Here is a 27,650-nt window from a genome sequence, read left to right as displayed (position 1 = left end):
GCTGTTTCATTTTCACATAATTAACTCATAGTGTTCAAGTTAGCCATTTTCTGCTTGGAAGAAACATATTTTCCATAACCGATCAGTAGTATCTGTCAACATTGTTTCCAGCCAACACAGATGCACTTAATGTTTGCAATGTTACAACTGAAGAAATGTGCCAATTTTAAGATAAGCTATTTCTGTAAATCAAAACTTTACAAATTTGTTGATCTCGTCCACACTTACTGCCATTTTTGTTTGGTATGGACCAAGTTTGGTTGTTTTTTCAACTAAGAAACTAAAAAAAAAGTTGAACTGTGGGGTCAATTCATTGATCATGAACTGGGCTACCACTCACTGAGCTTTTACACCGCACTTCACATTCACCCATTCATACTTGCCATTAAAAGGTACCAACTGCTCACCATTTGCACACATTCACACACCAATGGCACCGTCTTCAGGAACAATTTTAGGTTCAGTAACTTGCCCAAGGACATGCAGACTGGAGGAGCTGGGGTCAAGTGGAGGACTCAGTTTACCCCTTAAGTCACAGCTGCCCCGAAGCCTCTCCATGACCCAGGCCAATGCAGATTTTCCACCAATCTGGACCTACGAAGACCTTGATCTACTGTCCTGCAACTTAAAGCTTTTTGACTTCCTCAGTGACCCCTGTCAGGGAGATGAAATTCACCTTCCTCCTCCTCTTCTGCCAGTTCTTCCTCCTTCTACTACTCTGTTTCCTCTTGATTCCTACTTTTCTTCATTCTCCTCCTCCTCCTCACTTTTCTCTCTCCTATGTCTCCTTCTTTTCCTCTTCTTTCTTCTGCCCCACCACCCCCATCCTCCCCGTTGCCGTGGGGATAGAGGGGCTCATGACTGACTGACAGCTCTCTAAGCCAACTGAATTCACCCACAGTCGCAGAGCTGAACACTCATTGGCCAGTCTCTGGGGAACTGGAATGTATCAATGTGTGTATTAGTGTGTATGTGTGTATTCATATTGTGTGTGTGTGTGTGTGTGTGTGTGTGTGTGTAATAGAGTGATGGATGATCTCCTCTCCAACAGCAGACGAGAGGAAGGATGGAGAGACGACAAACACAACCTATCATTCACTCCCAGTGTCTCTCTCCCCTCTCTCCTTTTAATTCTCTCTCTCTCTCCCTCTCTCCCTCACTCACTCACTCTCTCTCTCTCTTAGTCTCTATCAGTGTCTCTCGCTCCCCCCACTCTCTCTACATCTCTCTGTCGCTGTGGAGAGAAGACGTTGGTTCTTGGAGATACTCGAGGAAAACAGGAAAATAGCTGCTGCTGCTGCTGCTGGATGTTAACATGCAGCGCTGCATGCCTTAAATAAAACAGACACACACACACTGCTGCAACCATGCCGGGAATACCTGCTGAATATCTGCTGCTGCATGGGACGTGATAGATACTGCTTCTACTGGTGAGTGTTTCATCGCTGTATGACTTGTGTGTGAGTCTGTGTGTGTGTGTGTGGGAGTGTGTGTGTTGGGAGGACTGCGGTAGTCCTTGAGCGCTGTGGCGGCTCAGCCTGCAGTTCTGACAGCTAAGGGGAATAAGAAAACAGGGCTGGGTTTTTTTTGTTGTTGTTGTTTTTTTTTTGGTTTTTTTTGTCGCAGGTTTTAAATGCCAGCGAGGACACTGCAGCCCCTCAAGTCTTTCTCTTGTTTTGTCAAGTCAGCTGCTCGTTTTCTTGTTTTCTTGAAGTCTCATCGGTGTCAGTGTCACTCCACAGGTTCATCCCCTGAAGTCAAGAGAAAGGGGTTTTTTCTTCTGGATGGGAGGGTGGGGAGGCATTTTTTTTTTTTTTGCCTTTATGTGGCAGGTCAAAGTGACAAGAGGCAGGAAGGATTCAGGGAAGACATGCGACCAAGGTTCTGAGCCAGGTTTAAACCCCGGGCATCACATTAACGAGCTACATGTCCCTCAGGAAACTGAGCCACCAAGATGCTTCCGGAGCGCTAACGAGGTGAAAGTGTCCGAGCTTCGTCAGCTCTAGTTAGAGCCGGTGTGGACAGACAGCGCATGCTGGTGTGTGATGTGGCAACATGAGTCAGGAGCTGCTTATATTTGGACGGGTGCAGTCAGAGTTTAGATGTGCAGGTCACAGGATTGGCTACAGGGTGATCTGCTCTAATGGGAGGAAAGACGTTCCCACCACTGCCTGCCTAATTTACCAGAACCTCCATCTCTCTCTCTGTCTCTGTCTCTCTCTCTCTCTCTCTACCCTCCCCTCCCTCCCTCCCGCTGTATTTAAGCCTCACTCATAATTAACAGCAGTGCACTAAGGCGTCTTTAAGTGCCCATATTAAAATTCAGCACATTTCCACCCCAGCTAAACGGGGGGTCAAGTAAAAAGAGGTCAGAGCTTCCTGATGACGAACAAACGCTCAGTTTTCTCACGTCAACATGCAGCAGCGTCAGACTCGGAGAGGCTGAGCGTCGGCTGTGGAGACTTTAAAGACGCAGCCCTCTCCAGAGCTCCACAAGTAATACGTCGATGTTCGTCCTTAATTTTCATCACATGATTTCTCAGAGGGCTGGCAGCACATTTGCTCTGATTATTCTGCACAAGCAAAACAGCCCATTATTTTCATTTAATTGACAATAGACGGAGGATTACTCCAATGTGACTTCATGCTAATTTAAAAATGACAGTATTTTTCACTCCCTGAACAGAGAACAGAGGATGGTTTATATAAGCACCAATATTAACACACAGGTTATGTGAAGATGACACCTCTCCTTCAAAAATGAGCTGATGTTAAAAGCACACATTAGACACACTGTTTGCTCCTGTTCAGATTGAACAGTTTGGTAGAAGTAAGGTTAAGGTTGTTAAAACTCTGCTCACATTGCTGGGCCTCCCCAGCTACTACAACAAACATCTTCTTGTTTCTATCATGTTTTTTTGTTTTGTTTGTTTTTTTTTCCCTGCTGGAATAAAATTGCTTTCTTTTTTCAGGCACACAGAATAAATTTGATTTGTAAAACCTCCACATCTCATTACACCGAATATTCAGCAGAGAAACATCAAGAGGTAGAAGCAGAGCTGCAGATGTCTTTACAAATACTGAAGTTAGAAGTCCAACCAGCAGTACATCTACTCAAATACTGTAGTTAAAATATGTGGTTATTGTAATTTCTTACTTTATACATCACTACATATTACAGATTTAACTACTCAACAGCAAATGAAACAGTTAAGGTTTCTACAGTACCAAAGCACTGCTCACATGTCCAGTAAATGCATCAATAATAAGAATCCAATAATATGATTCTTCATGATACTTCATGATTCCTAGTAGGATCAATGGTATTTTTTCTGCTAATCTCCTAAATTACTCCTCTGTTTATTTACTTAAAGGTCCAGTGTTGACTCCATTTACAGAATACGGCAGCGATATCTATATATCTACAGACGACACAGGTCCTTCACAGTCTCTCATGTTGAACTGCCATTTTTCTACAGTAGTCCAGAAAGAGAAAATTAAACAAGTTAATTTTCATTAGTTTCATAGTCACCATAGTTTTTCTTTCATTCTAGGAAGAAGAGGGTGAATCAATTAAAAAAATCAGTTAAAATCAGCAACTACACCACTAAACTAAAACCACTAAATCTTCAACACTGGTCCTTCATGTAAAACTTTTTGAAATGCAGAATCCCCTCACCAGATAATTTATAAAAACCTAAAAATATCACTTCCATTTTGCATTTGAACATCTTCCATGTTGCATTCAATAATCTGTTTTGCCATGTTTGTATTTACAGTATATTAACTTACAGCTTCTTTAATCTGTCTAGGATATATTCTGGTGGGAAAATAGTTAAACGGCTCTTTGCCTATTATATGATCCTATTTATTTTTCTTGGCCTAAAATCTCACATTTAAAAATACCACATCTAAAAACTACTGGTATCCACCCTATAAAAAGCACCAATCTATAACTTTAAATTATATCATGTAAACTGCAGTTCAGGTCTCTGTATTTACGTCCAGAGGACACACAGCTCTGGTTTGAAGAGAACCCCAAACTAATCTTCCTGATCACATCACAGGTCTAACTTTGTCTAAGAGCCTTTTTTCTCCACTATAAAAAGAATATTTGCTGGAGGCCTATCCAAGCTTCTGTATGAGATTCAAGATTTATTTTTATTTTTTTTCAGCAATATTTCCCCCATTTCTTAGACAGACGCTTGAGGGAGAATTTCTTGGAAAACAAATACAGTCTGTAATAAATAGTGATAGAAACTCATTTGTCACAAAAATTATGATGTATGCTCGGCTCCATCTCATTGTGGGAGTGCTCATAAATGGATTCAGACCTCCTAAACTATCTATCCTAAACTATTTCTGCAGTCTGCACTACCACCTCCAGAAAAATCAAGAAGTCTCCATCATGGCAGTGTGACCACTGGATCAGATTATTGCCAAGTGCTTTTGGTCTTCAGACATCATGAAATATACATTAAGAAAAAAAATCTCTTAGACCTTAGCTCACTGACGGTAAACACAATTTCTCCCTGACCCTAAAAAAGTACTAATTCACTCCTACTCTCACGTCAAGGTGTGTAACAGATCCACTACAGAATACTATGTCAATGTGACCAACTATGAAGGTCCATGTGGGCGGCAAACAAAGGACTTTCACCCAGGAGAGTATTGTTCAAGTCCCATGTCACACCAAACGTTAAGTTGACATAAGTTGACCTTACAAAACCAAGTAACAATAAGACAAACTGTGACCCTAACGAAATGTATCTTCAAAATGGAACAGGAGAGTTAAAAACATTGTTGAAAATGTGACACTGCCACACCTAAGCCACGCAAACCATGACACGCATGGGTCTATTACATGCTTTGGAGATTGGACACACAAAGGACAGATGTTTGAAAAAGAAAGATTTTCAAAAGTGTTGGCATTAAATGTACAAAAGAAAAGAACGAAGAAGAAAGAAAAGATGTGCACCATGTGATCAAAACATCTCCAGTTCGAATCAAGGTGGGTCCACACCGATTGTCATTAAACATCATCTCTGTTGAATATCAGCTTTCTTTTCCAGGTTGAAAATAGTCCCCAAAATATGCAGCATTTCATCGTGTTTTATAAAAACTACAGTACAGTGAGCAGCTGTTTTAGGAAATTCCTGAACCTTTATTTCAAAATAAAACTCTTTTTTTTGTTGCGTTTTTAAAGATTTACTATTGGCTTGCAGCTGACAGCGGCAGCCAGGAAGTTTATTATTTATGAAGTTTAGATCACAGAAAATCCAATCAGACAAAGAACATGGGGAAATTGTCAAAATAAGAAGACAGTGAAAAGTTAAAAAGATGGAAACACACTGAATAACAGCAGCTGTATCTTTAAACGTCAATTATTTCAGCGTGATCTTCATTCTTTAATGCAGAAGTTACGATTTTGCAAGTCTAACAAGTCTATTTTAAGTATTTGTTGAGAAATTGGTAGCCTCTGGTCTGGCCCAGCAGCAGCTAGAATAGAGCAACACAGTCTGAAAATGTAAAGCAGCACCAGCATCAGTTTTGTATCCAGCAACCTGTCAGACTCGATATAAAAACCCATCTGCTGCTGCCTCCTCCACACTGAACACACAGGTGACTGCAGCTCTACACATGTACCGCCATGAACCGACAAACAGAGGTCACACTGTTAAACCGTGTGTGTTTACAGTGTGTGTACAGTGAGAGTGTGTGTGTTGGTAATTAACAGTAGACGGGCTGCTGATTAAAGAGAGAAGTGTGACTCATGGGAGTGGAGGCCAAGTGTGCATTCCATCGCTGGCGATGCTAACAAGGAGTGTGTGCAGTGGGGAGGGCGAAGGGAACAAACCGGTGGATGGGACTCACATGGGACCGGTTTAATCGTAAATCAATGGCGGATGGAGAGAAGAGAGATGGAGGGAAGGAAGGAGAGATCTAATGTAGAAATGTTGATCTTATCCTGGCGTTTTGGCAGCACGTTTCATGGCAGTAACACCCAGTGAAATCAATTAAAGCAAAAACAGAGGGAGGAAACAGGAAATAGAGAGAGTACACTCTGTTCTGCTCATGTCTCGGCTTCCTGTTGTAAATGTGATCGGCTAATGATAATGGTTCGCATCGATCGATGTATTGATTCTAAATAATGTCATGTTGTACTGATCTAAAGTGAAAAAAATGTTCTCACTAGTTTTTTCACTCCCTTTATTTCCAGGCTTTTGTCACGACATGTCATAACTGGGTATGTCATATATTCAAACCTTGTCAAATACTGTACTGTACTACTCAAATACTAAGTGCAACTTCAGTCACTAGTACTTGAGTATTTCCATTTTCTGACACTTTATACTTCTACTCCATTACATCCATTTGAAGCCTTTAATTACTTTGCAGATTCAGATTATTATTATAAAAACATAATGGAAAATAAATTAGGATGTATTATTATGGATAAAGATAAAACTTTATTGATCCCTGAGGGGGAATTCACAAGCTGTATATAATGCAATTAAAATGAGCTCCACATTTACCAGCTGCAACATTAAAGTGCTGAACACATTAACACATCAATAATTATAATCCAATAATATAATATTATTCTGAAGTGGGCCATTCTGCATAATGAGGCCTTTCATTTTCAGTACTTGAAGTATATTTTGATGTTCATACTTTTACACTTTTGAACTTGTATTTACAAAGTATTTCTACAGTGTAGGATTACTGAATACTGCTGCTGCATATATTCTGATATTCAGTAAGTTAATGCTAATAATAGCACAAGAGTGGTTCTCTGCATGTTCTAGGACAGTGTATATGAAACGATGCGTTCAGATTTTAATGATTTATGACTAACTGAAGAAGGCGTGAGAGTTTAGATGCAGACAGGGTCTGTGGGGTGTTTAGTTTTAAATCGCATTGTGAGTTATACCATACCAAGCAAAATACATATTAGGCTTATTGATTGTTTTGTCATCATTTCTACTAGTAATAATAACATTTTACTGAGCTGAGATCTGGGAACACAGCCACATAGAGAGAAGAAGTCTGATCAAACATATTGGAAATATAATATATATAAGAAAAGTATGACCAAAAAACAAACATCTAGGTCTGACAAACTTATTTGAAGAAAAAAAAAGCGAGGGGCAAACAGTAAAATTATGACCATTATTTTACACATACAGATCATAACCCAAAATAAGTAAATAAAGTATTTTTAGTTTGCTAAGCTTAAACACCTCAAACATAGAGTTTATTTCCTGTCAGTAACATTTAATGTCTTGAAAAGTTAAACACAACAGACAGAAGATCAAGAAAAACAAAATGTCCCAAAACAAACAGCACGGAGAAAAGACATAACAGATCCAGTCCTGTGGTGACATGAAGACTGAAGCATTCAGTTTAATCATCAGTTATTAATTGATGATCATGTTAATAATTACCTCTGAGATTATTAGAATCACAGCTGTCTTTAAGTCTTCACTCAATACAGTAATGTTTTGAGTAATGACAACTTTGATTATATGTTTTAGAACTAAGATAAAAGATTTTAGTGAATAATCAGCAGATATATTTCATATTCTCCACATTTTCTTCTCTTAACTTTCTGTTACTGGAAACATGTTATATAATATAACATATCGTCATCATAGGAGATCCTAGTTTACTCAAAGACTCAATAAAAAGTGTCTTCCCACAGTAGAAAACAAAACAAAAAATAACAAAAAAATTACACTAACATTAATATATGCATCCCTATTTGTTTTTGTATCTATGCCACTGATGATTTACCACTAGCCATTTCATAAATTGGCCCAGTATTGAGTGAGAACAGCAGTTATATTGCTCTGTTCAAAACCACCAGACTCCATTGACAAAAACAGTCATTTCTTTAGTTGCAGAACACTAGAGTTGTTGGTCTATTGCTTCATTGATCTGTTAGTTTGTTTGTGGTACTACACTTTGGTTATTTTACTTTGGTGAGTTCGAACTAACATGTAAAATCACCACTCACGTTGCAGCATCACATCTCTTTTACAACATGTCTGCTGTTAGCTGTATATAATTATAGCTTCCAGGAGACAGGGTTAGTGCAGACATAAAACCCTGATGAAAATCCCTTCTCTCTTTAAAAGTATTTATTTTCTTGCATGAAATATGATGGTGATAAAAGCTCAATGGCACTCTCGAATGCCCCAAATTTCAGGTCAAATGCAAATGTAGTAATTTAATAATCACTTTTTGGACATTTTATAGACCAAATATTTGAGCGATTAATTGAAAAAAAGAGAAGTTATTAGGTACTATACTTATCAGCATAAATTTATGAAAACTAGTAGACGCAAGGTTTGTTCTTCCATCACATAACACCTCAGTTTATTTATTTGGATGTAAATACTGGGAGAGGTTGCTGTCTTAGCATCAACATAAAATTAGCCAGGTAAATCCACCTGTCTGACGACCTTAAACAGTGAACTCAAAAATGAATCTCAATAGTTGCATGTTCACTGTGCTTCTGCCTCCGTCTCAGTGTATAGATATATTTATGCAGAGATGAAAAATCCATCTGCCTCCCGATGACTGAGCTTTGACGTCAGCGTGATCCAGCGTTAAATTCAGTCACATGCTGAGGCTCTTATGAACTGCAGATTTACTGTAGCTCTCAGCAGGAGCAGGTGGGGGAAATAATCCTCCTCTGCTGATGAGTCTGTTCCATCTTTCTTCTTTTTTAAAAAATCAGCACGTCCTCTTTCTGTAAATCAGTGCTGAGATCAACATGTTCCGTCCAAATGGCAACACCAAAGCAACTCTGAGAGTCTCGAGAGAGAAGTGCTTGAATTTTTTGGAGTTCTTTTCTAAGAATATATTTAATGTATGGAGAAGCCAAGCTGACTGATGCTGAATAAATAAATATGAAGAACAAATACAGAGAATACAGTTGTGTTTTAAAACATCAGCACTGAGCTGTGTCCTCTCTCCCAGCTTAATGTTTTAGGATATTTCATTTCAAAAAGAGAAATGTTTGAACTGATGTATTTATTAACCTACTGTAATTAACCTCACAAAGAAACCTAGAAAATACTATCTTTATCTAGAAATGTTGAAATTAATTCTGTTATTTGTATCTTTTAATATCAGCTCTGGCTCTACCTCCCATCATAAATAAATTTTCCTTTAATATGGAAAAAATATATTTATTTTATTTTAGGTTTTATTTTTTCATTCAATATATGAAAGATTAAGGCTGTATTTTCGTTAGTATTTTATTTAAATGTATTTATTCATTCATTTAATAAATGTATTCATTATGTTGACATAAGGCTTAGTCAACTTGTATCTTAACAACAGAAAAATAAATGTTCTGTTTGGGGATTATCATGACCCGAAGTCACGACATCACTTCCTGTCTAGCCTCTCAGTGCAATCTATCATTTAGCAGTTCTTTCATCTGTCTGAACAAATGTGTGACTCTGGGTTTTACTCTCTATATTTTAAAACAAGTTAAACATTTATCAGTATAGCAGTGTGACTGCTTACGTACGTCATCAGAACTTATATTGTCCAAATCTAGAAAATTAAATTAAGCAAATTAAGTCAAATGAATCAATGAAATCATCAACAGATGACATGATTTGCCTTCCAAATCAATCCGTGTGAATTTTTGATATTATGGCAGACAGCATCAGATTCCAGTGTGAACTGGTCAAAATGTGAACTGACACATGCACAAAAAAAAAAAAACACACAGCACAGTCTTACATGGAGTCCACTAAAGTCAGCGTTTATGGTTTAATTTAAAAGTTGATGTGCAGAGGAAACTAGTGAATTTATGAGTGAAAGATAATGAGGACGAGAAAAAAGAACCACATATTCAATTATGGCTTTTTGTGGAGCAGTGACTGCTACTTCTGGATGGTGGTGTGTGTAGATACGCAGTCTGAGTCAGGGGTGGTGCGACTGAGGAGTAAACAGCTTCTCAGAAAATGATTTCTTCTGAATTTTCAAGATGTTGAGGGCTACTTTTAATTACATCTGTCAGTTCCTTTCCACAGCTCTTGACAAGACAAAGTCAGATGAATTCCAATATGACTGATGCATTAGAAAAATCTTACCTGTGTCCGATTTTAACCACATATTAAAGGGTCTTAAATCTGGATCGAAAAGATGAGATTTCATGTTATTTGTGCTGTTCACACTATATGAAAATATATGAAAATACAGGTCACATATGAACAAGAAAAATCAGATTTGGGCTACTTGTGCCTGCAGTGTGAACATAACCACTACAAAATGATTCATCTGGGTGTTTGACCACTGCTGTGGTTAGGGTTTGGTTAGATGTAGGTCTGGGTTTAGGTTTGAGATTGTGGTCATGGTCAAATTTCATTCTGACAGCAGAAATGAAAAGTCTGAATTGGTGCAGACACTCTTGAGCGTGATTCAGGCAGATAAAACGGATGGATTTTTACATCAAAATCTTGTCGAGAGCAGCTTTGATAGCGCTTTAGAAATAAATTGGTTTGAAGTTGAGATTTGCTGCATGAGATGTCCTTGAGAGGTGAAAGAGTTTTTTTCTTCCCCTGCTGATATCGCAAAGGAAAAAAGTCCAGTTCTCTCTTGCCAAGAGGGAAGTCAGAGGTCCGAGATGAAGGGTCAGAACAGCAAACAGAGAGCTGGTGGGAGCTGAGTATGTTGCTCAAAGGCACTTTTTCCCCCCAGTAGGTCGACGAGTTGAAGGACAGCAGCATGCCGTCTGCGGTCAAACCGAGATTTCCAGCTGACTCTAACGGAAAAAAAACTCAGCAGCTAATAAACATTAGAGAGTATCTGTTGGTCATTACACCGTCTGTCTGCAGGGAGGAGAGTTATTAACAAGAAATCTATACAGAAGAAAGGTCGAATACATCACAGCCATGAATGCGTGTTAATTACAGACAGACTGCAGCACAGACAGACCAGAGGACTGAAGTATGTTCTATGTGAAAACACAGATGTATTTTTTTTATTGTTTTGGATACTTTTGCAACAGATTTTATGGATGAATGTCCGATTATTGAGTCCATTTATCCTCAGGGTGCACTGCTAGCTCATTTAGTTTTAGGTCGGTAAACACGCACCTAGCTTTGGTTTTATTTGTCCAGATTTTTCAAGTGTCTCTCGTCATCTCAGTACAGTGGAGGTCAATTGAATTTAGTTTGTAGTGCTCAGAGCATTTAAGATTGGCATCAGTATCCCTGCTGATAGCCCACAGACCTCACTGTGAACAGTAGTAAGAATGATAATCCACAGTATGTTTGGTGTGAAGGCAGAAATTTCAAAACCTGGATAAATTAATCTATCTACATGGATGATACCAATAAAGGTAAGTAAGAAAATATGTTTGCTAATTAGTTTAAAATGCTCTAAAAGAATAATTGGACATTTTGAGTTACATAAGTTTATAGCATTCTCATGTATATTCAAAATATGAGTTAATATGAAGTAACAAACCCCACCTGCCAGCATCCTTCACAGCTCACTAATTAACATGTTATATCTTGTTTATTTAACATGCAGAAAAACCTAAGTGGAAAAAATGACAATTTGTTCTTTTAATGAGACTTTTCTTGGCTCAGTGCCATTACCAGGCAACCAGTCAGGACTCCAGAAAGTCGCTGCTCAGAGCCAAGTCATCGAACCCTAAAAAAACGTAAAAACTGTAAATGAGTGTTTTTACACTTAGAATTTCGTTTGGGTTAAACAGACCAGATATATGTGGTAATTAGTGCCCACTTCAGAAAGAACCAATTAAAGCACAATAAAGTGTTGTGGTGCATGGCAGGTGTTTCTAGCTCAGTTAAGACAAAGATGTAACACAATATCGTCTCTACTTTTATGAAATCAGGAAGTATATCCAATAAACTTAATTTGGACAGTCCGCCTACAGTTTATATAATTTATACAATTGTATTAGTAACGTTTCAACAGTTTAGTTTAATTTTGTTTTTGTGTTGAAACCTTAATCACTTCGATGTAATGTCAGAAATGTGCTTACGAAAGAGCTGAACTGTTGACTCTCAACTAATAAGCATTTCTATTGTTATAACTACCCTATAAACTAAGATCAGTGTCAAACTACTAAAACACACTGGTATCTCATTTAGGATTATGATTCATAATTTTCAGACTCCAATCAGCAACAAGAGCAACATGAACCCCCATTCAAAAATTACAGTTATTTGTGTTAACAGAGAGATGCAGCAATAAGAGCATTGTGGCAACGTAGTCATTAAGACATGTAGCAAATAATCACAATGTCCCTGATCTGATTTTCAGCTACCTTCCACGGCGAAGACAAAGCGATGACAAGCTAAAAATAGATCTTTGATAATAAAAACTAGAATGAAATGTTTGTTTTGTTTTCTATTAATGAGACTAAAAAGGTTGGTGGTGGGCTTTAACAAAAGCTGCATGATCACCCCCCTCCCATATTTTATCTACAGTAATCAATGACCCAAACCCAGTCCAACCCACAAAGCACCAACTTTATGCATTATAGTAGCAGAACTGAGCGGTGCCGATCCTGCTACTAGTAGCTAAAAGCTGTCCTCCCCACCTACAGTTGTGGGAATATCTCGCCTAAATTAACAGACCAATTGTTCCAAACCTGTTTATTGTTGAATAGCAACAAAACAAGAAACCCTTCATCCTTCATTAAGACAGGTCTCTTTCTCTCACACACAAACAGTGAAAAGAAAAAGAAAAAACATTTTGACAAAAATGTGATGACTTCATTGACTAAAACTATGGATAAAAATAAGTATAATGTGTTTATAACTAATACCAAAGCTGAAATAGCTTCTCAAACTAACACTGCTTTTGCTGCACATCATTTTCATCTTGCCCACGGTCATTTTCTGTCAATATTATCTCCAGTCAATAAAGTTTGAAAAGCAAAAACCATGAAATGGACTCTTTGAGTCTCTTTTCTTTCACAGATCTTTGAACTATTCTGCTTTTCTGCCTGCCCTCTTAAATCCCAAAGTCTTTCTAACTGACAGCCCATTGGATAGCACTTAAAAAACCTGTTTCCACAGGAATTACATCTCATTACGGAGGTAATGACACCACTTCATGGGACCTTTAACAATCTGTCTCATTACTGCTTTCAGGTGAAAACTTTGAGTCTCCAAATGTCAGCTTCTCAGAACTGCTTGATAAAAAAACGTATGCTCTCATGAGGAAAGAGTTTTTGCATCTCAGGAGGTTGGACAGCATTCTTCATTTGTGATCCATCAGTCACAATAAAAGCATGAGAATTAGCCCAAAATTGGAGCCCACAGTTTTCAACTGACAGCAGTTGTGCAGAGTGACAGCGGCAGGCTCTCTGTATCTGTGAGTGCTGAATAAAACATGGTGGAATGGGACCACTTTATGAGACGTCTGCCACATTAGGACGGCAGCGCCCTCAGAGCTCCGGCCCCTCTGCCTCTCTCTCTCTGCCGTATAAGAAAAGCATAAATATTTTACATCTGGGCTGCTTTAATCCATTCACAGAATGTCAATGCTCAGCACTTAAAAAAGTGCTCAGACCTGCAGTCTTGACGGGTTAAAACAGAGCTGCTCTCTGGTCCGTATGTGGGTTGTATAATGCATTACTAAATACTTTTATCAACAACAGGAGATTCTTTTTCTTTCTGTATGTGCTGGATTTGCAAAGTGTGATCGAGCTGACTGTTCCCTCAGCAGAAATCATTTCTTCTTCAGGCCATGAAATGAATGCAGAGATTACAACCTCTGACATCTGAGGTCATGACACTTGAGGAGGATACAGCTTTGTGTAGTTCTGAGTAGCTCAGGAAGTCAAGTGCTTGGTGAGTAAGAGCTCGAGTAATGATCCTGCTAAGTTGGTGTGTTTGGACAGGTTGTAGTTTGCAGAGGAAAATGACGAATAATAGTGGGAAAGTATATGTGACTTGTCTCAAAGTGGATGTTGGGGTTAAATGCTGTGAGTGCCAGAAACTTTGTCCCTAATTGGACAACAAGTTAACCACCGACTTCTGTCTTATGATGAAAGTAACTTAATTTGATATGGAGAAGATTCTTTTTTTTTTTACTAAATGTGACTAAAATAACATGACAGTGAAATATATTTGAATCCAAAAGACAAAGAAAGCAAAGGTTCCCTTTACTGACTTGAGTGCTGACATGAGTGCAGGAATTCCTCGAGTAGTTTTGCTTTGGCTTTGTAAAGTGATTAATTTTATCCAGCCCAAAAAAATGAATTTTAAAACCTGTTCAAGGACAAGATCCTCTTCATTAATTTGAGAAACTCCAAGATTTTAGACAATAAAATTAAAGATGTGAAATTTGGATGTGACCAAGGTAAATATATCTTCTTTTTTTTTTTTTAAATTCAAGTGGTCTGAGAGGTCCTTGTGGCTCAGAGAGAGGGTGATCTCATTGGCTGTTCGCCCACTTAAAAATTTAGTTTCAATTTAACTTGTGGGATTGGTGGGAGGGGCTTAGTGTAGCAATACAAGGCAGCAGAGAGAGAGTGGGAAGGTTTTGACAACTAATGAATTCCAAATACCAGCTTTATATTTTGGCTGTCCGTGTTCTGTAGCTAACCCTATTATATCAAAGCTGAAAAAAACTTCAGCATCGCATATGTAGCACGTAGTCGTTACATTGTCTGTTCACAATTTAGCTTCTGGAGGAAACGCACAATGCATCAGTGACGATCTAAGACTAAGACCTCCTCTGTAATCTGATCAGAAATATGACGCACAAGAATGGTGAAAATCTCTATAAACAGATATCTGGATGAATGAAAAGCTTAGTCTTGAAGACAATAGCCAATGGGTTCCAAATTTGTATTTAGGCCAATGTTTCATCTCTTTTGCTCTCCACATGGACTGTTGTAATCAAAACCTACTCAAATTGTGATTGATCAACATGACTTTGACTAAAACCAGAACGCTTCTGACGTGAAAATTCTGGTCCCTCGCAGATCTGTAACATTTGAATATCCACTACGCGTTAGCCTCAAATTGTATAATTTAAATCACTCATGGTTGCTAACAAATCTCCCCTGACAGTGGTAGCTACAGCCCTGGTGGTGTAGGATGATGGAAGCTGAACGAACACCAGTGTTACTACTGATGTCTTTCAGGACATATTGTTCCTCCTGCTGTTCTGCATCTGAATCACTGTGACCAATTACATTACATTACTACAGTCTACACGGAGAGGAGAGGCTGTCATCCTAAAATTCAGATCTGGATCTCATTTGCATGAAATTGGATTTTGAGTAAAAACATTTCAAACCGGGAGTAGTGAACCCAGAATCACCACATTTTGCCGTTTTGCTCATCCAACCTAACAGTAACTTGATATTCTTAGCATCATGAAAGTCATCACTCTATGTGTGTGTGCGTGTGTGTGTGTGTGCATAAAAAGGGAAATGAGGAAAGTCACTGCCAGCTCTTATTGTTAAGTAATAAGGGGGAAATGAGTGTGTGAGCATCTCGGAAGTAAACAGGAGAAATTAAATTAGTGCACGGCAGCGTCTCCTGAGAGCACGCTCACCAACCAAAAGAGAAAACATCCGCTATTAAATGCTCCATTTAGCATTCAAATCATGCTCGCTTCATTAGCATATAGGTTGTTTTTATTGTTACCTAAATACTGTACATAAATGTGTTGTTTCCATCTCTGTGGAGAAGCATTTACATAATACTGTAACGTTAGATACAGTACAGGAGCTCCCTCCTCTCTCGAGGTGATGGAGATACATGCCTGCAGGGGTTTTAATGAGTTGCATAAAAGTAAAACAAAGACTGCCCAGGAATGACTGCAAATGGAAGCGAGCCATGAAAGGATGTTAACAAGCAAATGCAAAGGAAAAACAAACTATGCAATATCAGCTAATTATATATTGACGGAATGAAGGGTTCTGTGCTGTAAAGGCAGATTGATTTGTTCTAACGCTGTTGTCACGGAGCAGCTTGGGTGTAACTGCGTGTGGTGTTTCACACAGATGGCGAGAGAGAGAGAGACAGAGAGAGAGAGAGAGTTGTTATTCCCAATTGAAAAATGCTCCATTACAAGTCTTGCATTCAAAATAATAAAGAATTAGCAAGCAAATATAGTGAATTTAAGTGAAAACTGGGTAATTATGTGAGTTCAATTTTCAACTAGAAAGTCTTCAAAACTAAATGACAAAATAAGTTGTTTGCTGCTTCATCTTTCTGATCTCACACCTCTATCAACAAGATGTTGACAAGAATGACTCTCTGATTGGCTATGTCTATGGTCTCTAAGATTTGGTCAGGTTCAGGGACAAACAACACTTGGAGTTAGGGTTGGGGAATTGTTGCTGGTTAAAGTAAAGTCCAAGGTTATAGTGATGTCAAACTACTTTATGACACCAGCTGTAATTTACATGATCACAAGATCTTTTGACATGTTATTCATATTGAAAATGCCACAGGAACACAATATAAAATGTCTTCAAGGTCTGCACAATACTGGACCAAGAAAAAGCAGACAAACAGAGCATCCATTCTTCTTTTGAGACTATATTGCAACAGTCCAAACTGTACTATATTGCAACAGTCCAAACTGTATGTGTATCAAAAAAAAAAGGTGTGTTCCCGGCTGCCCTTTGTGAACAACATCTAAAAAAAACAAAAAAACAATGACTAAACTAAAAAAGCTCAAAATTTAATCTGGGTTTGTGTTTAGCTCAGCTAGTACTTTAAGTACTGCAAATTATTCCTCTGCGGACCTCTAATGGGTTAAACAAACAAACAAACAATTATGACTTTTTGTGTAAAGGAGTCTCCCTAATTCTCCAGTTTACTTTTAGGCCTGCTAAAGAATAATTAAAAACAACCAAAATATAATTTAATTTCATTTAATGTGTGATTACTTTTATTAAATGACTATTAGTATATTTCCATTGTGGTTTGACAATTCTTCCACCATTAAGGGAAGCACAGTCCTTCAAAATTGTACTTAAGTACAATGTAATGAAATTATAGTTCTGTCAAGAGAGAGTGAGAGAGCAATGGTGGAACTAATTAAATCCTTAACTGAATTTAAATAATGTTGATATTACTAAAAATGAACGTTATTGCAAATCTTGCATTCAAAATTATTCCAAACCAACAGTGAATATATCCACTACTGTAACAAGTATCTTATGTGTGTATATCCAAACCTGGATAGATCTTCTTCCTCTAGGTCCAAAAACACATCAGTGAGCCACGCTGTTGCACTGGAAAACAACATGAACATGGCTGCTATAGTTTTTTTTTTGAGTCGATCACAGATAGACCGTCCTGCTGTCGAAAATAAAAAAGTGCCAGTGTGTATCTATCAACAGCTGAAAATAGTCCCCAACCAATTCCATTTCTTTAAGAAAGAAAAATTGTTTTACTTTGTTTTGACTATTTTGTGGTTTTGTGGAGTTTGTCAGAAAACAACAAACAACAAAAAAAGAAAACATTTTATTAAAACACACACACACACACACACACACACACACACACACACACATACATACATATATATATATAGAGATGTGGAAGGATCTCTTTCAGTTTTGCAAACCTGTACGCAGAGACTGCCATAAACAAGCTAATATATGCATAGAGTATCACAGCTCGTCCTCATCAGCAGCCGGCATGCTCCAGACTTTACCGACAGCTTCATCTACTGTCGTACACTCAGCTGTGGCTTCTGCACTCAAGGTCACAAATTAATCAAAACATCAATATGTGCAGTCGACATAGGCAAAGCCTGCCGTAGACCTGTCACCTGTACCAACAACATTGATTCAGTGCCTTATGAATTATACAAAAAGCAACCGAGGAGACGCAGCATAAGACCTGCGGCAGGCTCATTCGACAGATATTTTTAGTGGATCTACAACTCTTTGAGTTTGTGTGTATCAGCTATGGCTTGTTGTTTTGTGTGGGTGATTTGATAAGTGTCTGCAGGTGCACTGTTCACAACAGAAGAGAGGTTCAGCGGTTGGCGGCACACTTAATTACAATGGGGGTAAAATAGGGACTTGCAATGTTTTGCCTCTTGAATCAAGATCATTTCAAGCATCATCTCAGAGCTCAAACTTTTCTAGGGCACTTCTGTTTTACTACTTTGACTGAAAAAGCAATAAAGTATATCAGTCCTCTCGCCCTTCAGCCATATACAGACACTCATAAGTACCATTTTTGGTTTCCAAGCTGTCAAATAATATACATAAGGTCAAGTTAATCATAACTTACAATTTAAATGGTGCGTGGAAAGCAATAAAATCAAATGAGGCTGAAAAGACTTAATAAGTCTCAATATTCCTAAATGTCAATACGTCTTCATATCTCAACAGCACCGTGTTATATTGCCTTTTTTTTCTCCTTTCTCCCCAGATGGAAACTGACACCGGTGACAGCGACGGAGGATAATAATGATGGAAGGCAGAGTGATTCGTCCCCAGCCGGAGCCACAGCATTCCTCAACCGCCCCTCTGCTGCGTAGTGCCTCTCCCTGAAGGATACATCGACCTTGACATATCACAGCGTGCATGACAACCTGGCACCAACTGAACTGAAAGGTTGCCTCTTTGCCAAAAGCTAGAAGACAACAGGGCCAAAGCTTTGGGGACCAGGCGTCAGCAGAAATCCACTCCGTCTCGCTGCAGTAACAAATGAGCTTTTATTTGTGAAGTTAACAGTGCTAACAGCTGACTCCATAAGGGCCAATTACTGGCTGAAGGGAATACGGGGCCAAGATGAAGGAGACAGCAGTTGTGGCTTGTTTTCTGGCTGAGCTGTCTCTGGCTGCTTTTGTTCTGGCCTCTGAGGGTGCCGCTCATTGCCCTGCATTGTGTCAATGTGAGATACGACCCTGGTTCTCACCCAGCTCTATTTACACCGAGGCTGTCACTGTGGACTGTAATGACTTGGGCCTCTCAGCTCTACCGGAGAGACTCCCCTCAGAAACACAGGTACTGCTTCTACAGACAAACAACATCGTTAATGTGGAGAAAACTTTGGATTACTTGGCCAACATCACTGAAATCGACTTGTCTCAGAATAACATTTCCTCAGTGAGCGATGTTTGTCTGGGGTCTCTACCCCACCTGCTGTCACTCCACATGGAGGAGAACTGGATTCAGGAGCTTTCTGACAGCTGCCTTGCGTCACTGCCCAATCTCCAGGAGTTCTACATCAACCACAACCTGATTTTCTCCATCAGCCCTGGAGCCTTTCATGGCCTGAGCAGACTGATGAGGCTCCATCTCAATTCCAATCGACTGACAAGCGTCAACAGCGAGTGGTTCCTGCATCTACCCAACCTGGAGATATTGATGCTGGGAGAAAACCCCATTGTCGAGCTGTCAGACATGAACTTTAAACCCCTGGCTAACCTCAGAAGCCTTGTGCTTGCCAAGATGAATTTGACTGAAATTCCAGATAATGCTCTCGTTGGCCTTGAGAATTTGGAGAGCATCTCATTTTTTGACAATTTGCTCAATCGAGTGCCCAGAGCTGCATTGACCAGAGCCCAAAATCTGAAATTTCTGGATCTGAATAAGAACCCTATTGAGAGAATCCAGAGAGGTGACTTCATGGATATGATGCATCTCAAGGAGCTCGGCATTAACAGCATGCCTGAGCTTGTATCCATTGACAGTTTTGCCCTGAACAACCTACCAGAGCTGACAAAAATTGAGGCTACTAACAATCCCAGGCTGTCCTATATCCACCCCAGGGCCTTTCACAGGCTCCCCAGGCTGGAGACTCTGATGCTGAACAGCAATGCTCTGAGTGCGCTCCATAGCAGCACCGTGGAGTCCTTGCCCAACCTGCGAGAGGTCAGTCTGCACAGCAACCCCATTCGCTGTGACTGTGTCATCCGCTGGGTCAACATGAACAGGACCGGCATACGCTTCATGGAGCCCGACTCGCTGTTCTGTGTGGAGCCTCCAGAGTACCAAGGGCAACACGTCCGTCAGGTGCATTTCAGGGAGATGACAGAGATCTGCCTTCCGTTGATTTCACCCGGGAGCCTCCCAGATCGGGTTGAAGTCGTTAAAGGGAGCTCTGTGTCAATGCACTGCCGCGCGTTCGGAGAACCAGAGCCTGAGATCTACTGGGTGACGCCATCGGGTGACAGGGTCCTACCTGGCAGTGTGTCTGATAAGTACTACATGCACCCCGAGGGAACCTTTGACATCTATGATGCCATGGAGCAGGAAGCTGGCTTGTACACCTGCATTGCCCACAATCTTGTTGGGGCAGACCTCAGATCTGTGATGGTTGTGGTGGATGGATACATTTCCCAGCCTTCAAAGCAACCTTTACATGTATATATCACATCTGTCCAGACTCATTCGGTCATGGTTTCCTGGGAGAGCATAGGTGGTTCTGTATCACAACTTAATTGGTCCATTTTAGCCGACAGCAGCCACCTCTTGGTGCCATTTAAAGCCAGGCTTCCTGCTGATGTCAAAGAGTATCGCATCAAACAGCTGAAGGCTTCCACTCGCTACCAGGTTTGTGTTGAGGTCAGCGCAGCACAGGCTGGATACAGCAGGGACTGTGTCAACGTGACCACAAAGGAGGCAGCGGTCCTGAGGGAGAAAACTGAGAACTGGGACAGTTTGGTGATGGCTACTTGTGCTGTGTTTTTTATTGTGGTTGCTGTGACTTGCTCTGTCATCTATACGTCTCTGTATAGCCAAGTGTTTTACAGGAAACTGATAGCAGAGCCGGATGAGACACTGCTGATTCCCAGCCCTCATTCCTCCTCTTCTTCTTTCCTGGAATTTGGTGTGTCTGGGGTCAAGGTGAGGGCAACTGTAATAGACTTACAGGATGACTCCATGTAAGAAACGTCCTTGACTTTAAAAGCACTTTGGGATTAAGCAAAGATGAAGAGTGATGGACACTGGACAAGGTAATTTTCGTGCCCTCTTTTTATGACTTTTGATGGGACATTTTGCACTGGAACTCAGCTGGGTGTCATCAGAGGAAATTCATACACATTTCCGTAAAGGCTAAAAGAGACTAAAAGGAGAGACTATTTTGTATTTCAAACTTGTGTCATTATAACAAGCTTAATCAGGCAGATATCTTGACTATAATCTACATGGCTACTGGTCATTCATGCAGTGCAACCAGTGTAAAGCACAGCACAGGAACTCTTCTGTCTTAAATACCTTGTTGAGACGGCTTTGATGTCTGCAAAAAAGCATTTTCCTTGCTGTGTAACATTAAATGGTGCCAAGCGAAGATAGTTTATAATGGCAGAAAAAAAAACTTGTTAGTCTAGTGTACAATAAAACCGACTATAATGTAAACAATTTTATGAACGAATACATTTTTCATTAAACCTGTGTGGTGTCTTATAACTACAATCTTTTCTTGTCAAATTTGGACACTTTCTGCAATGAAACATGTTTTTTTAAAATATGTCTGTTGCCACAAAAACACTACAAAATGCGAAATATTAATTTGTATCGATGAGACTCATAAATCATGTTGTGTCCCTGTCCAAATCATACAGCAGCACAAGTGTAGAGATCTGCCATAGACAAACACAATTACAGTGGCTGCCCTTCAAGGCAGACACTCTAACACTGTTAGGGAAATGCAATGCAATCTCAAACAGCACAACGAGTGTATGCACTGTGTGTGTGTGCGCGTGTATGCATGTGTGTATGTACTTTAATGGGTATGTGTGTGTGTGTGTGTGTAAAGTGAGAGGACATTGGCAAACCCATTGACTTTGAATTGCATTATATTCTCTTTCATTAAAAATCCAATATGGATTCCCAACACAAACCTCAGCAAGGTGATGAATCGGCGTCACACGCAAACTGATGGGAGGCATTTATCAGCGAGACTCAGTCATAGATCAACCGAGTTTCAGCACCTTGGACAGGGCTTTTAGAGCGTGGCCATTTGTCACCGCCACAGGAGCTAAAATATGACCCATTAGAGGCAGGTAGTGAATAGGTCAGCAAGAACGTGGCACCCAAGCCATCCCCTTCCCCGTGTGACCCTAGAGAGACACCGCCGCCATCACAGGAACAGCTCAGCAACTTTTGGGCTCGTTTGTTAAACGCCTCGCATCGAGCTGTGAGGCGGAGGGAAAGAGACAAATGGACCACAAAACCAGGACAAAGTAGTTTCAGGCCCAAACAGGACAGAGGACGACAGCGCCTGACGGCTCACAGTGCTGATGTTACTGATGTGCTGTGCACTCCTTTACAAGATAACCAGGCCTGGGGTTCATTAGAGAGTCTGCTGCTTCAGTACTGTATAGTGAAAAGGATTCTGGGTATTTAGGAGAGCAGCTGCATGAGAAAAGGAAGGATTATATAAAGGAGATGACAGGTCGTTTTAGAGGGTTTTCGTTTTCTTGTGCCTCTTCACCTGGGCTGCTGGGTTCAACTCTGGTTCATCCCTGCTGAGGGGAGCAAATGATATGTCAATGTGTAATCCTCACAGCAAAACAAAAAAATAAGAGTATCTAATTCATTTTTAAACCCTGTCAAAAAATAAAAATAAATGCCAATACACAACCTAAAGAAGAAGAAAAAAAACTCTTCCAAGTGAGTAATTGCTCTCTGCTGAGGGCACACACACAATATGTTGTGGCAGATCCAGGGGGAATGTCTCCAATAGGAGTAGTTTTCCACGCAGCATCTACACCAACTGGCAGGTTAAATTAAATCCACCCAGTGAAACCAGGACTCAAATCTGCCCTGTCAGGACTCCACACAAACTACCCGCACAAAACCTTGCAAGAACTTGCTCAAAATTGCACAATTCATTATACCCCACAGCAACAAACACAGAAAGACCATTTAGGCCACTTTTATGGGATTGATCATGTAAAGTTTGTCATGAGTATAGTGCACTGGGTCGTTTTCGTCTGAAGGTGATGATTTTAGAGGAGGTCAAGGAGTCATAAGAAAGTTTAGTAAGTTACTATCTGGGGAATATCAATGTCAGCTATCAGATTGGGGGAAATTAGCTGTCATTTTTTGAAATATCTTGGCCACGCATGTGAGATTGAGTGAGGTGCTAGTCCAAAGCACATGTTGTGTTAAAAATGGAGAGTTTCAACCTCTGAGGAGCATAATGCATTCAGTAAATCTAATTGCTCAATAAAATCACTTCACTAAAGGTCAGGAAGTCACCAAAAACATCATGTTTATTAGAGAAAACCAAACTGTAAATTGTTCCTCATGGTGAAGGAGATTTAAATATGGTGGTGGTTGGTACAATAACATCCTGATTATGACAATGCTAACCTGCTTATTTTACATTTGCAACCACATGACTTATTTCAATCTTATGTCACACGTAAAAGTAGTATTTACATGAGACCTACAAGTAAATATTTTTTTCCAGGTGTATTCTTATGGTCCAGCTTAAACCACAGGTGTATTTCCACAGAACTACGTCATTAACATGCAGATATTCTTACGGTAAGCTGGTAATATCTCCACCACACACCTCAATTCATGAGATGCTCCTCAACTGAACAGATTATGTTAATAAAGACTGTGGGCGTCATATTGTGGGTGTTTGTAATGAATCCCTGCGTCCTTCAGTGACAGCCAATCAGAGGTGGGCGTTTCTTCGCCGCAGACATGATTAACTCACTGATGATTTTCCCTGCAGAAACATGCCTGCTCGTTAATTACTGAGCTCGACAAGCGAACAGTTAAGATCTGCTGAGAAACTGAAGGATGATATATGTGCCCAGATTGGGAGAATTAACCAGCCATCTGACCATCAATTACAGTATAATCACCCATTGCTCTTACAAGAAGTGGAAAATAACCAGAGGACAGTGACTTAAGTGCAGTGCTGAGTGTCTGATACTGCATCCAGGAGGTAAGTAGATACCACTCAGGAAACTGAGGTCAAGTCATTGGTATTTTTCTTTGGGATTTTTGGCTTTTAGTTGAAAATTTTAAATTCCTCAGTTAAAAAAGGTAAACACGTACATGTTTTTAGGTTGATTTCAATATTTTTAGACTATATATAGCATATTTAAATGTGATCAGCTGCTGCCCTTGATTCAATATGAGAGAAATAAAAACTATTATCTTTATTTTCCTTCCTTGCATTTTTTTCTCCTTTCTCCCTCTTTGCTGTGCTTCCTCGCAGTTTTTCCTTTCTTGTTTTTTTTATCCTCCTAAACTCCTCTTATCTCATCTTCCTCCTTTGGCATCTACTTCTTTCTTTTCCTTGACTTACAGCAAGGGTTTGTTGAACCTTTTCTTATTACATACTAATACTTGTTTGATTTTTTTTTTCTTCAGTTTATTTTTGACTGCAGGACTTATAATAAAGTATTTTTACATTGTGGTTAGAGTCACAGTTCTGAGTTCTTCTTAAACCACTGAGATTAATAAAAAGAAATAATAAACCTGCTCGTACTTTGTTTTGACATACTTTGGTACTGAATGATATTTGTGGCCAGATTAAGGTTTATCCAGACTCCACACACAACTTCAGATATAATTAGTAATTTATTTTACTGAAATGTCTTGCTATCCTAATTCAGAGTGACAAGGATCCAACCATGCTGGATATATTTTCTACTATCAGTCGTTGGCTTTAAGGTTATGCATTAGTTGAGCTCTCAATAGGCTCTTTGTAGCACCAGGCTTAGGCCCTGAGGTACGAGATCAACTTCACACCTCCTCTACCGGCAATGTGAGAGGAGTTAAAGCAGCTCCAGCTTCTTGATGATGGAAATTCAAAACTCCTCGGCAGCTGCAGAATCATTCCTCTCGTAGATGCTGAGGTATGTTTGAGGAATCAAAGAAAGGTGGTGTTGGCGAGGCAACGACATACTGCTTTGTGATTTGTGTCAATGTAGGAGAGGAAGATCAGACACTCATCAAAGACTGAGGCACAAGCATGAGTACTGCAAGAGACTGTACATCTACACTCAGAATGTTGGAAATACAATAAAAATAAAGAAAACAAGCCCAGCTGCCAAGCTAAATAAGCGCTGACTGCACAATTAGTCCCAGCAGAACCATATCTGTAGTCCTTATATCTGATTACATTATCCGTGTTTACCCGCCACTCTTCCTCTATTTCATTTTCTGCTAATAATCCATGAAAACAGCCTAACGATCCTGGCTGAAGTGTACTAATACCTCTCATTACAACGCTTCCACTTTTAAAATGTCCCATTTTTCTGCGATGTGTTAGCGGGTAAAATAAAATCGGCAAGAGAGCAAAACTATTTTTCTCATGAATTATGGCCCCATTACAAACATTTGGTATTTAGGCCAGGCCTGCGGCTTGTTACTCGGGGTAAGTAAAACTAGAAAAACCTCACATTTATCTAGCTTTCCTCATGCAGAACCTCCTGGGCTTTAAGTAATTATTCTCACGCTCGCCGGCCCATTAGGCTAAAACAACACCGCTGACTTTGGGTGATCTTCGATTGCGGAGCTTTTTGAGCTTTTATTATTGTTCCATGATGAAGAGTCGCAGATGGCGAGCGTACATTTAACCTCTGCTGATAAACTAAAGCAGATAGCAGTCACTTACAAGACAAGGTTGTTTCCAGTAGAGCAGCATGAACCATTCAACCTGATTAATGACTTCTCCCGACTTATTCTTTTGTTCTCCTTGGCTCTGTGCTGGCTGTTACTTTTTAAATCTTTTCTAGGAAACACTGACTCAGGACATTCTGTTTCACATTTGTACAGATACACACAGTCACAGTGGAAGCTGCCAGATACAGCCAGTCCTCCACTGTACAACTGTAACACACTCCTACAGGATTAGTGCATTGCTCAAGGGCACTCCAACTGAGAGTTTTCCCATTTCTTTTACTGACCTTGATTTAGCATATAATTCAACTAGTGGTGTTTTTTGTGGCTACGCATCCTTTGAATAATCTCCTCTTCTTTATGACATTATGTTACACTAATGAAGTGAGATCTAGTTGAAAGCTCCAGAGGGAGCTGGTAAGTCGACCTTGAGTTACTATAATGTCTGGCGTTATAGTAATGCATTATAGCAATAAAGATGGATATTTAAAATTCAACAGATGCCATTCATCTTTAATAAAAAGAGCACTACCATTTATTTCTACAAGTCAGACAATGAGGCGGGGCATATCACAATTTCTTTTTGCATCAAACGTAGTTACAGTTTATGTAGTTTTCAGTTTCCACGGTGACTTAAATTTATTTAACTGTTTAACTGGTAATATAGCTTAATGCAATACATCAACAACAGAATTATTCGTAATCCCCGACACCAGACTTCTATAAGCATTTTTTCTAATGCTCAGCAGGAGGCAACTCCACTGGCTGCAAGAAGAGGTGCATTTGCATTGTGTGAGTGTAATGGAGAAATGGGTCTACTTCTCACTTGATTTATTAACCTCACATAAAGGTTTCCTCATGAGTTTATGGTCAATCGCTAGTTTTGATTCTTCTTCCGTACAGCATGATGTAGATTTAATGATTGTGTAAATTATGGTCCCATGTACAGTAAAACAGACAATAAAGCAGGGAAGGCTTTAAGTGGCTACCTTGTGATTGACAAGTCATCGTCAGCAAGTCCGTCCAGCACAACATACCGGGCTAACGACAGTTAGATCAAACTGTCAAACTAGGCAGTGCTGACCAAATATGAATCAAGATTCTGTTACTGCATTGACTATTTCCCTCCTCAGAAACACATGAAGTGTGCTCTTTACAATAACGTTTGTGACTAGGCAGGCAGGTATTTTTTCCTGCTTAAGAATAGATTCAAAACCAACTCGCACCCAACAGCTCCAAGCTCTCATCCAAATATGGTCTCCTATGATCCAAACAATCAAGATGGCAATGCCAAACTCGAGGCTTCAAAATGGTTATCCACAAATCAATGGGTTATGTCACGGTGGGTTTACGCTTAGATGCTTGATGTACTTAACAATATACTTAATTTTCATAAGAGAAAGCCATATCTGTACTGTGACAATAACGCTCAGCCAATCAGATTATCCAAATACTAGTAATCCTGAATTTTACCTGTCAATCTCAGTTCCAATGGATTCAAACCCCAGACCAGAGTTTTAGGTAAATCAGAGACTTTTGTGGACCAAATATGAGCCGAGGGCAGCTTTCACTTTCTTTATCTAGGATATCTCCAGTGACCTTGTCTGCACAGGAAGTCATTCCCTGTGAAGTTCTGGCCACCCCGCAGTGAGCTGCTGGGATCAATGGAGTCTCAGGGGATGTTTTCAAGACAAAAGGATACCACAGTAAAAAATGATCCTGAGTCTGGCTTTGCATCATTAGCAGAGAAAATCCTGATATGAGGAAAAGTAATTCACAACTGCAGCTAACGAGCTGCTTTCAGCCCTGTAGTTTATTACCTGAGGATTTGCCACGGCTTTCTAACCTCTCCGTGCCTCCTTTCATGTCAGGTTCCTTGTGGCTGCCATCAATGGTGGAGGGAGGGGTGTGGTCTCGCTCCTGGAGAGTAGGCCTTGAATTCCCTCATCCTCCTCCAAAGGCTGCTCTATGATTACACATTCGGTAATGAATAAATTACCTTTTCCTAATCACCCAGTAAGCTGCTTCATTTAAACGCTGGCTTCCTCCTAGTGCA

At 39.8% G+C, this 27,650-nt stretch overlaps 2 protein-coding genes across 5 annotated transcripts in view; one reads left to right on the top strand and one right to left on the bottom strand.

Annotated features, from left to right (window-relative positions):
- The window catches only part of immp2l (inner mitochondrial membrane peptidase subunit 2), a 162,584-nt gene that overhangs the window by 27,250 nt on the left and 107,684 nt on the right, over nt 1-27,650 (bottom strand). The window lies entirely within an intron of this gene.
- Nucleotides 788-21,412, top strand: LOC104927023 (leucine-rich repeat neuronal protein 3). Its single transcript, XM_010741005.3, has 2 exons — nt 788-1,430; nt 18,423-21,412. The coding sequence occupies exon 2, from the start codon at nt 18,785-18,787 to the stop codon at nt 20,885-20,887; it is 2,103 nt and encodes a 700-aa protein (XP_010739307.2). The 5' UTR covers nt 788-1,430; nt 18,423-18,784; the 3' UTR covers nt 20,888-21,412.

Source organism: Larimichthys crocea, chromosome XXI, assembly GCF_000972845.2.
Source record: "Larimichthys crocea isolate SSNF chromosome XXI, L_crocea_2.0, whole genome shotgun sequence".
Classification (NCBI taxonomy): Eukaryota; Metazoa; Chordata; class Actinopteri; family Sciaenidae; genus Larimichthys; species Larimichthys crocea.
The sequence above is the reverse complement of the archived record's forward strand: the minus strand, read 5'-3'. Positions and strand labels throughout refer to the sequence as shown.

Coding starts and splice junctions, on each gene's coding strand:
- LOC104927023 (XM_010741005.3), top strand. CDS start 18,785: ATGAAGGAGACAGCAGTTGTGGCTTGTTTTCTGGCTGAGCTGTCTCTG.